This window comes from Leuciscus leuciscus, assembly GCF_965113295.1.
Source record: "Leuciscus leuciscus genome assembly, chromosome: 4".
NCBI classification, from domain to species: Eukaryota; Metazoa; Chordata; class Actinopteri; order Cypriniformes; family Leuciscidae; genus Leuciscus; species Leuciscus leuciscus.
In genome coordinates, this window is record NC_138728.1 from 13,159,594 (window position 1) to 13,171,831 (window position 12,238).

At 39.7% G+C, this 12,238-nt stretch overlaps 1 protein-coding gene across 1 annotated transcript in view; it reads left to right on the plus strand.

Annotated features, from left to right (window-relative positions):
* The window catches only part of exoc4 (exocyst complex component 4), a 138,458-nt gene that overhangs the window by 117,252 nt on the left and 8,968 nt on the right, over positions 1–12,238 (plus strand). Inside the window, exons 14-17 of the mRNA XM_082167140.1 lie at positions 1,885–2,063; positions 9,256–9,397; positions 10,698–10,876; positions 10,959–11,118. Of these exons, the coding sequence (XP_082023266.1) occupies positions 1,885–2,063; positions 9,256–9,397; positions 10,698–10,876; positions 10,959–11,118 (660 nt within the window). The remainder of the gene's footprint in view (positions 1–1,884; positions 2,064–9,255; positions 9,398–10,697; positions 10,877–10,958; positions 11,119–12,238) is intronic.

Here is a 12,238-nt window from a genome sequence, read left to right on the forward strand (position 1 = left end):
GGTATTCTGTTTGCGTCCTGTGTTACAAAGGGTGAAATCTCGCCCTTATAGCTTCAGCTGACATCTTTGAACAAGAACAAATTCAACTGCAGGCAATCACACTATCTGCCATAACATTCCAGCATCCCAAACACACATGCAATTCTGTTTTGAAATCACTTGCTCACTCACTCTATCTCCCTCCCTTTCTCTCTTTTCCTCTCAAGTGCACACTTAAATTAAAGAAGACACAAGTATGAGGAAAACTGTGATTGGACAAGAGGGAGGGGAGGGCTGGCTCCATTTTTATCAAAATTGCCCTCAACGTGTTCTTCCGTCGGTTTGGATGTGCCATGGCCTGCAATTGTACAATAAATAAATGAACTGGTTATGTGGGGCAGAAAAATCCAATCTAGCTGACCTGTTGAAGCTAAACGCGGACGGCGAGCGGGAGGCTTTTATCATATAAATGACCCTGACAGTTTCATCAGCTAAAGAGGGATTACGCCACATGTATGGCAATGCTATACAGAGCGATAAAAGCTTGTTAAAAAGTCTTCCGTTCAATAGACGCTGCGTTTTATCTTAAAATATTTCACAGCGTTCAGAAATGAGCCACGTGGATTTTTTTTCTATCACATTCATCACAGACCTGTAGAGGAGGAGGTCAAAGAAAATACTGACTTTATAGATTTGCTTCAGAGTAAGGGAAAGCCTTTTTAAGTACACATTAGCATCGGTGTGAGCATCTGGCCAGTGTTGAGGCTGCGCCAACAGTTGTGCCCAGAACACTAAGATATTTTCATCACACCTTCCCACCAGGACATGCAACATCACTTTTCCCCTTTAGATGTCTTCTGCCCCCCTGTCCACCTTAATTCTCCTTTCAGTAGACTGTCTGCTTAATATCTGCTAACGCTTTAATGTGATGGTCCCCCAACAGGCATTCTACTAACTATAAGTAACTTTGCAAGTACGTCAACTTATTCTAGTCCTAACCCTAACCCTACCAGTCTACTAATACTCTACTAACACTCTAATGAGAGTTAGACATGTGCGAGTAGACATGTACTGTAGGTGCAATGTTACTTATAGTCAACTGAATGTCAAAGGAATCATCAAAATAAAGTGAAACCTTTTTTGCAAAAAACGTATTTGCCAAACTATAAATAAAATAATAATAATTCCAATAATACGATAAAAATTGCAAAAAAATATTTCCACCTATTCATTTTCAGTTTAGTTTTGCAAGTTATGTGAATTAAAGGGGTAATGGGTAAGAGGATAAAAAAATTATATTTTGCAAACTTCAGTTGTGTCAATTAAATTAAGAATAGAAGAGAATAAGAAACTTTAAAAAATAATAATAATAATAATTGCAAAAAATATTTCCACCTATTATTTTTCAGTTTAGCTCATTCATGTACCTCTTTTTTAATGTGTCATTTAGAGGAAGAATGTGTAATATCGCAAATATAATAATAATAAAAAGAATACATCCAAACTAGTTTACCAAATACTTCCGCTGCCCATCCATTCGGACAAACAGGTTTTTCTACCCCAAACGCTCAGTACTTGTGGAGTCAAAAATGGACATGTCTCCAAAAACAACAATTTAATTACGCTTTTGAAAGTGACTTTTTAAATGACTCAATAAACTGGTCTATAAATATTTTAACATGAAAAAATGACATGCTTCACCTTTACCGATCTTTTTCACTTCTAAGCACTGGTTTAATTAACATCCACCACAGACAGTTCAGTTGTGCTGAGCTGTTATTAAAATCAATCTGTATCGACGCCATGGCCGCATTCAGCAGACCATACGGAATAATGATTAAACACAAGTGAGGCTTTTTTTTAAATGCTGGAAATGTTCATTATTTCTTTTTCTGTCTCTCACAGGGCGGCATTTGCCAAGGAGTCTGAGGTTTTGACAGGGAATCTGGGTGATAAGTTAATTCCTCAGAATGAGATTCTGCGGGACGTCAGTGATCTGAAGGCTCTCGCTAACCTGCAGGAGAGCATGGAGTGGCTCGCCACCCGCCTCAGGGGCTTCTTCAGCACCCTGCCCCGGAGCTGCAGTGAGTGTGTTTACTGTATACGTTTGGCTGGAGGTTTGTGTATTGAGTATGTGTCGCCATGTATTGTGTCAAAACGTTTTCCAATTTATTATTTTTCCTTTACAGAATAAATGATCATGCAAACGTTTTAGTGATAATTTGAATCGAAATACTGACAAATTTGAGTAATCTTAATGTTTGCTATGTCTCCTTTTTTAAAACTGTGCATTTCCAGGTTGAAATTAGATTTAAATCCCAGTGTCTCCAACTTCTGAACCTCATCACTTTATCAGAACTGAATAAATACATTTTATTACTTCATCAGAAGAACTGATTGAGCCTCATGAAAGATAAGCAGGAAAACGTCTGTGTGAATCGTTTTTTAAATTATTCTTGCATATTGTCACATTGACTTGAAATGTATTGAGAATATTGAGCTTTACTCCTAGACTTCAATGAAACTTCAGCGATGGATGTTTGACGTCACATCGGTGAAACTTCACACAATACCTTCCGAATTTCCTCCATTTCTTTCGCTGAAATCTGTAAATAAGCTATTTTAAAACTATTGTTATTTCTGTTTTTTGGGTAAAGACTGCTTCAGAGCGACTCGCGTCCAGAGCAGATAAAAATTCAATAAGAGCGCGGTGGAGGACGTGGTGTAATTACCATTAGTTCTGTGCAGAAGCCGTAATGGAGTGTTTTATCATGGTGGGACAGCTTCAGCATTGTTCATTATTTAGTGTTTGCTGAGCTGATGGGACCGTCGCCGACGGAAACCCTTATCTCTGTAACCCCCCCTTAAATTGGATTTTATATTATGGAGCCAGTCAGGTATGAACAAGTCATTTTCTCCTGTCTTGTCTTGCAGACTAAAACACGTTTGCCAGTGTAATGTGGGGGAGATTAAACAGCGTCTCACCACCAGAGACTAAGCTTTGAAGTGGATCGAGTGAAGAGAGTTCCTAGAGAGGGAGAGTGAGAGAAAGAGCTCTTTTGCCCTTGTCTTTCTAAAACGCAGGCCCACCGTGCACAGGAAGAGACATCCTTTATGCACCTGTGACCACCCTGACGTGGCGTTTGGGCTAGAAGTATTCCACAAAGAGTGTCCGGCAGTTTGTCAGACTGACAATGAGACCTTGTCCTTGTCTTAGTGAGTTTAATCCGTGGCATTGCTCAATCTCCGTCCCTCCAACCTCTGCTAAAACAAACACTCGGACCTCTGCGATAAGATGCGTGAGATAATCCTGCTCTTTAGCGTCATGGTGTTGAATCTTAATGTAATCTAAATTTGATTTGGCACTAGGACACGTTCTTGCACCGACTGTTTGGGTAGAAATTGATGGGCTTTGATTGGTCATGAAGACAGTTTGTGTCTCATCGCTCATCTGGGATCTTTTCAATAACATGAAATCTTCCCTAAATCTACCTGGGCCCAGAGCCCAGTATCCTCAGGACGTGTGTGTTTCTGTATGTTCTTTCTTGTGTTCGTCTGTCTGGGGTTTTTGTACACTATTAACACTATTTGTATTTTTTGCCCTCTCAGACTTTTTTGTGTAGTAAAGATGGCGCTTGGATGGAAGTGTGGACATCTTCTGTACATGCAGATTAAATATAAGAGAGGCTGTTTACATGCAAATTGTGAATTTGATTTGCAGTATGCGAATGCTGTAAATTAAAATCTGAATATCACAACAACAGTTTGCAAATGCTGCAGCGTTTCCATCCCATGTCCTAGAAAAAGAAAATGGATGTTGTTGCCACTGTGGAAGCCACTATGGCTTTTTTATTATTATAGATGGTAAATTATTAGCAGTTTAGAGCTTGCGGATAAAATACTTTTTTTTGCTAGCTATCAGCAGTAGATGCCTTACGTCTGGAGCGACAACGTGTCTGAAGGTAATAGCGGCCAATCATTTTGATGACAGGCTTTTGCTCCGGCATTTCAGAATGAATTTGAGATGCTGTGAGATGATACTGATCCAATGATTTTCTTTTCTGAACGATTTCTTTGGTCACATGTTTTCCGCCTCAAGCAAATGTATGCATTTTTATGCGTATATTTCACATAAAATGATGTGGACGGAAACCCACCTACAATCAGATAGATTTCAACTCTCACTAACATCACTCCTCTCGTTCTGTCTTGAGGATTAAATGAAGCAAAAAAACATGGGTCAAACCTAGTCAGTAGAGACTATTCGTAGAGAGGAATGGGGAAAACTGCACCGCTCACTATGTTCTGATGGTAACCTTGTACTTTAAATTAAAAGAGCCAACCTCCTTAATGATAGAGGCATGACAATAAAGAGGTTTGACATGATTTTAGGATCCCATTCTCCTTAAATTTTATTTCTGATTCCATACACATACGTCTGTATTTGAGGTTTCAACCTTTCTCTATTCATGTAAACGGGAGCTATACTCGCATGACTAGAAAATAGCTGCCAAGTGAACAGACTTTCTTTGGCCCCAGGTTGAGTTTTATCTCAGGGGTTTTTCTCTGACCATTACCTTCGTGCCTTTGAGCAAGACCTTTAACCACCTTGTACCTACCTAGGCTTGACAGACAAAAGGCAGAACTGTTGTCCAAACAACCCTCTTCCTTTCACATGCTTCCAAATCCAGCTTCCTATTGCTCTCGGGAGATTCAGCGCTCTCATATCGCTGAACAGATGCAGAGCTTTGAGCTTTCATAGCCTTTAGTGCCAAAGAAAGAGTAACTCTTGGGTCAAGCGATCTGTTCATTTTTGGAGTTTTAAAAAGTACCTTTATCGCCGACAGTAAAGGTCTGCTTTCCATCTATTAGCATAATGTCTATGGATACACACAGACACACTTTAATTTCTGGAATAGCTTTTACCGAAGACACCTACTCAATTTCTGTCCTGAAGGCTTTGCCAGCGAGTCAAAGTGCTGACGCAGTGAGGTCAAAGGTCGTCCGCAGACAGAGCTTGGCTCTCCCCATGCAGATGTCACTGCTGTTACTGCAGCCGAATAATTAACGCTCTCAGCCAATCACATGCATCATTCATGAGGCTTCGGTCTGTCTTTTTATCTCTCTTCGTCTCCCTCTCCCTTTGCTGCCGCAGAGGTCAGATATCTTGTTTATTAGAGCGCTGTGTTTAACAGCCTGTGGAAGGTGTGCGGCGAGATGATGCAGTTTTTCGACAGCAGTTTTTGGGCTTAAGCTTCACCCTGACTGCCAGTGGGATGTGGTCGTGGAGAAGGGTATCAGCGAATGATTGATCTCCGCTCTCTCCTTCTCTCTGTGTCTTTATGAGTGCCACCCTCTCACAGATGGCATCGAACAGACGCTTAGGCGAGATAGGATTTGAAAATAATTGGATGAGCCCAACTCACGCACACGGCACACATCTACGCAGCGTACAGCCTCTGATAAAAGACATTTAAGTTAAAGGAAGACAGAAGAAGACATTCAGAGGTCTGTTTTAACTCGAAACAGTGGGGCCGCCCATGTGGCGCGACCTTGATCACACCATCGTGGCGGGATGAGCTCAGAGGCGATGGACATCAGGCCCATCTCTCTCTCTCTCTCGCACCACCAGTGGGGGTCTGGGTAAGGGGGTCCTGGCACACACAGACTTTAAACAGAGCAGCCATGCTTTGCCACATGCTGCTGCACTCACTCGTTCACCGACAGTTGGTATGTGTATACATGAGCACACTTGTGTTAACAAACACACAACTTGACAACCAGCTCTACACATGGATGGAATTCAGACTAACTGCATAATTCAAACTTGCAGGTTAATTGGCGTGCAGCATCGGTTTCCTTTGGATTTGCAGTACACTCTGAATGTCTGGATCATGCTGTTCATGATAGGCTCAGTTCCAAATTCACTAAAATTATGAACCGATTTAAATAAACAGCATTTCTTTTCTTTTTTTTTAATTGCAGCCAAACTGGTAAAACAGCTTTACTTTGGCTGGCTGTGCAAAAGCAGTTAATGATTGAAAGCTACATAAATGAATATGAAATTGTTCATGTTAACTTTGTTTGAAAATATTATTGAATATTCTTATATATAATGCATATTATAAATAATATATAAAAAAAATTCAAATTTTATGATGTATATATAATTACTTTATTTAAAAAAATTTTTAAATAAACACATTTAACACTAGAGAAAGAGAGAGGAGAGAGAGATTATTATATATATATAAATCCACAGGCAACATATTTATTTATTAATTTAATTATAATAAACAATCAAGGTTTATACAGAATGTACAGATATACAGATTTATTCAAATTAATTTATTCGACTTAATGTCAGTGTTCTGTCACTTTCCTTGGTTCTGTTTATTATTGGGTTAGTGACACTGCTATCATCTTGTCATGGTGAGTGTTTGGTTCCGGGTTCACTCTTCTGTCCACAACATGTGAGTTGGTTTGTGTGCAGAGCGTGGTGTTCGGATCCTGGCACTTCGGTCTATTTTGTTTTGGTTCTGTCAGGATTCGGACATTTATGTGTTGGTCTTCTGTTGTGAGAGCACAGGATGAGCATTCGCTGTGTTGTTGCGTGAGTGAGCGTGCGGTTTCGAGTTCGCTCGTTGTGTTGTGTCGCACTCATGTTGTGTTTTCATCGTTCACGTGCTTTCATGTAATGTTTTGTCTTGTGTTTCGCAGCACATGCTTTGTTGTGATTGTGTTTTGTATTTTTGTCATGTTTGGTGTGAACACATGGCTTGTCATGTTTGTTTCTTTGTGTCATGTGCTCTTCTGTCTATTGTCTTAACTCCGCCCATCTTGTTATCTGATTATTGGTTCAGTTGCCCCACCTGGTCTGTGTTCAAAATAGCCCCCTATACCCTATTCCCAACATTATTCCACTAATATAGTCCACTTGAAGGAGTGAATGAAATTCGGACACTAAGTTGGCCGGGAGGACTGCCTCTTTTGCATAGTTTATGCTTGCTGTTGAATAATCATTTGAAACTTAGCAAACTAGCAGCCCCAGTAGTAAGATGAAATGATTTATCTTGAACTCTGTCATATAAACCTTAATTAAACTATTTAATGATCAATTAAAAAGAAATTTTTACCTGAATGATTTTATGCTGTAGCCACATTGGACCAGCAGTTTGGAAAGTGGATGGATGGATGATTCAGCTGCGGACGCCATCTTCTGGCGAGATGCTGGAATTCATTCGCCACGACCGTCACAGTGCATTATGGGTATTCTCTAGCCGTTGAGCGTACATCGGTTGTACACTAGTTATTGTTGTGCATTGTGGGATTGAATGAGTGCACTCGATAATGTCCACTATGGTTTCAGACACCATCACAAATGGCTATCTCCCTATAGGGGGCTATTTCGGACACAGCCCTGTCTTGTTTGCTCCCTATTTATTCTACTTGTGTGTGCAGTCCTGTGCCAGTTTGTTGTCTAATGTTTCTCGTTATGTGTTGTCAGTGTGACTGGCCTTTTCCAGCCCTGCCTTGTTTTGCCCAGTTCAGTCCATCTGTTGGTCATGTTTTTTCCTGGGTAGTTTCTGTTGTTTGTTTTATGTTTATTAAAAATAAAATAAAAAATAAAAAAACGAATAAACTCTGCACAAATGAGTCCTCGCTTCATCCCTTTACCCTCATCCTGACATCTGCATGCTATATTTAAAATATTTTTTTGAGGAACTAAATGACATTTAAGTCATTTTCACTTATAATCTTATCCTCTGCCGTTTATGTTAAACCTCATTCATGTATATATGCCTCTACAAATTCAACTTTGGTTATGAGACCGTCAAGAACCAATGTAATTTGGCATCATAAGCATCAAACCTGGTGCGACAAGTCTTCAAATAACGCATCTCTGTCTGCCTTCATTGTATTAAAAAGAGCAGCATGATCATTCTTTAAAACATCTCCTTTTGTGTTCCACAAAAGAAATAAGGTCATGCAGGTTTAAAAGGACATGAGGGTAAGTAAATGATGGTTGAAGTTAATTTGTAGGTGAGCACATCTCTTTAAATGTAATTATAGGATGGCAAAATGTAATAGCTTATTTGGTACTCAGTTTTAATTTCCCTGCCAAATAAAACCTTTTCTTGTTACCCTGGCCTGACAGTTCTGTTATCCACGGGACGTCACATCAGGGGAATTTTCTGTGTCCTTGGTGGCCCAGTGCCTCTAATCTACCTCCTGGTCATCACTGCTCTATTTGTACTTCTTGTCTTCAAGCATTTTTAATCATTCCATGCCAAACACACACTTATCTCCCACAAACCTTTTTCCTGCTAAGAGTTATAGAAAGACAGCAATTAACTACCAAATGTGGTCTGTGTGTATATATATAATTGCTCAATGGCGGTGGCCATTTTCCTGAACAAACTCAAGGGACCCAGTGCCAAGTGAGCAAACCGGCGTCCATCATCAAAGCAAACACGTCCACACACACATACTACTTCTCTGCACACCGTTATATGTGTGTGTGCGAATATGACCTTCAGAAGTGCAGACATGCCACAGAGAGTTACAGGAAGTCAGTGTCCATCGCCATCTCTCGTGCCTCATTGATCGCCTAGTGTCGTACACGCACACACTTTTCTGTTTGATAGTCGTCCTGTGGCCGTATGTGTGCTTGCGTATCATTGATTACACTGTTGTAAATATAACAACGATTATTGAAGTATTTTACAAGAATATTCTACTTCAGTCTTTCTACTTCAAAATTCAAAATATGTTTGATTCATTGTTACTTGCCGTCTCTTTGTAATTATTTGTGAGATCAGTTTCAGAGTGAAAATCCTGCAAATCCTACACCAAATTGTTTTTTTCAGTGTACACAGACTCTTCTGGTTGTCGGCTTATTGATTCATGATTTTCATGATTGTGAAATGCAAGTGGCTGGGCATTCTTAAAAATAAAAGTTCTTTATTAACGAAATTGTTCGACGAACAATTGCACAAAAGGTTCTTTATAGCTGAAAAAGGTTCTTTAGATTATTAAAATGTTCTTCACACTAAGAACTATTCACTGAAGGAGTTTTTAATGGACCCAAAATGGTTCTTCTGCGAACACCACTTTTTGGAGCCTTTAATTTTTGTGGAAACCCAAATACCACATCTTGTTGGCATTACTTATTAGGTAGTCTGGGAAGTCTTTCCACTTGTTGGTATAATGGCTATACATGTTTTTCTGGTTTGTTTTATAACGCAGACTATCTTTTATTTTGTCTATTTCTAGGTCTATCCCCAGGCTCAGATGCTCAAGTGAACACAGAGAATGTTCGCAGTCGAGAACAGATACTCCAGACGTTGACTGACCTCTCCAGATCCTTCCAGGACATTGCTGACCGCTGCCTGCTGGTGTTGCATCTGGAGGTCAGGTAGGTCCCACCTTATCATCTCAATCTGAGAAGACTCCAAAGGCACACCTTAAGGTATCTTCACACAAACAATGACTTAAACTCTGCAGATTTGCAGACTGATTCTACACAGCTACAAACAATCATCTCCATCAGTGTTAAACGGCTTGTATTTTTAGGCCTTCCAAAGAGTCTGCCTGGCAAAAGAGCATCAATGGGTCATTCACTCTCCATACCCTCCTCCACAGGCCCTCCCTCCCGCTCGCCCGATTATTCTCTGATATCATTTAGCTTATGTGATCCTGTTTATGATTTGGAAACAATAACTCGCGGCTCCCATGCTACGCGTTATTGACTTTTTCCATCAAGCAAATTTCCCTTGACAGTGCTTGAGGGTAAATTAAGCCATAAGAGAGGGTAAGAAGAAGAGGATGCAGGCTTTTTGCGGGCGTCTTCGCTTAAAGCTTTTCTAATGGTGAATAATAAAAAAAGGGAGGTTTATTGCAGGTCTGTTGGAAACCTTTCCATCTCACCTTCTCTCTCAGAAACACTCTTTATCTGTGCACCTATACGCAGGTTTATTAGGCCATGAACACTCCATAGATTGTAGCCGCAAACAAACACACATGCACCTGCTCACAGGACATTCCATCATCCCAGTTCATTCAGCCTTTATAGTGAAGCTGTGGAATAAGATATTCACCACCAGCATCTGGCATTTCTCTGATGACAGTCTAGAGTACTATTAACTTACTTGCATAATAACAATAACAATAACGCATACTTTCAAAAATTGTTTCTGGTTTTTGTTTGTGTAAAATGTATATTGGCATTTTGATTTAATGATAGTTTAAATTATGAAGGATTTCTCTTGTGGATGAATTTTCCAACAGAACATGTGGAGATGTACTCATTTGGAAAACTTAATAAAAACTATACTGACATATAAAAAAAAACAATTATAGAAAATTACAACAAAATTACTAAATCTTTAAAATTAAAATTAAAAAAGAAAATATAAAAATGAAATCTAATTCAAAATAGTGATGCTAAAATAACACTGATACAAACTCCCTTTTAAAACAAAAAGTGTGACAAAATATACCAAATTTGAAAATAATTAGTTCACATGATCAAAGATATCTTAATTGAGGTTTTCCAGAAATGTTAGATGAAAAGACTACTTCATGGTAAAAAAAATATTCATTTTGAGGTGAAATCCTGTGTGGGTTAAAACAAGTCATATCTCAAGCTTCAGGAAAGTTCTTATCTTACTCAACTCATAATTGTCATTCCGTGCCTGTCGTCTGTGCTCCATCAGGGTCCACTGTTTCCATTATCTGATCCCTCTGGCAAAACAAGGCAACTACGCCATCGTGGCTAATGCAGCCAGCATGGACTACGACCCCCTGGTGGTGAAGCTGAATAAGGACATCAGTGCCATAGAGGAAGTGATGGGAGCCGCCCTGCAGCAGCACAAGTTTCAGTATATCTTTGAGGGTGAGAGCGACCTCTTGTCTCAACAGGAAGCTGATGCCTGAAGGAGTCTTTCTTTTCTGACTGTCTTCCTGTCTCTGTGCAGGACTGGGTCATCTGATCTCCTGCATTCTGATTAATGGAGCTCAGTACTTCAAGCGCATCAGTGAGTCCGGCATCAAGAAGATGTGCAGAAATATCTTTGTGCTCCAGCAGAACCTGACCAACATCACCATGTCACGAGAGGCTGATTTGGATTTCGCCAGGTAGAATTCACGCACACACACACACACACACACACACACACACACACACACACACACACACACACACACACACACACACACACACACACACACACACACACACACACAGAAACACTCAAACATATAGTGTTGTCAAAAATATTAATTTTTCGATACATATCGATACTGAAATATCTGGAACGCTTCAAAACATTTTCCGTAGATACACAATATCAGCTGCACTTTCTCTCTCGCACACCTTTTTTTCCGACAGCGAGTTGACACACAAACCCGCCTCCCCTCACTCACTCGTTTCATTATCTATGGAGGAATATTGTTGGTTACAGGGTTTGAATTTCGTCGTGGGATTGCGCGTTACGCATAATTTTACTCATTCCCGCAGATTTTGTGCTCACACCCAAAGTGCGCTCACAGAAAGCTGCCTCAGTACTAAATTTACTTTTTTTCGTTGCTTATTGCACTTAAACAGTCAAATACACACAATATAATGTCGAAAGGCATGTATTCACGTAAACACAGTCAGTTATGTTTTAAGTGAACGTAAACAGTTGAGAAAAAAACGTATAATGTGTAACAGTATAATGGATCCGTGTGTCAGGTCTTAAAGTGACAGCAGCCTAATATACCTGCTGCCAGATTATGAGATAATATTAAAAATATTTTCATGGCAGTTTTTCCCCATGATACCATCGGTACAGTGTGTGTGTGTGTGTGTGTATATATATATATATATATATATATATATATACACACACACAAACACTTTTATATACTTTATACTTTACAGTGTAACCTTAAATTACTTTGTTGTTCAATTCAATTCAATGTGAAATTAGAGAGAATAATGTGCATTTTTCTGTACAAACAATGCAAATCAATACCCGGCGGATTTCTTGCATGATTATTACAGCGCTGGCTTTTTGATCCCTCACTCTCTCATACATGATATCACGTGATGCATGGGTGGTACAGGTGGTGATTGGAATTACAGTGCATTGTTTACTCTATCAAGGCTCCTCTGATTAACCCCTCCTACACACTCACACACACGGCAGAGAGAGCGTCTCTCTGTAAACCCCTTTATGAATACATTGGCATTATCCTCATAAACCGCTTGGAA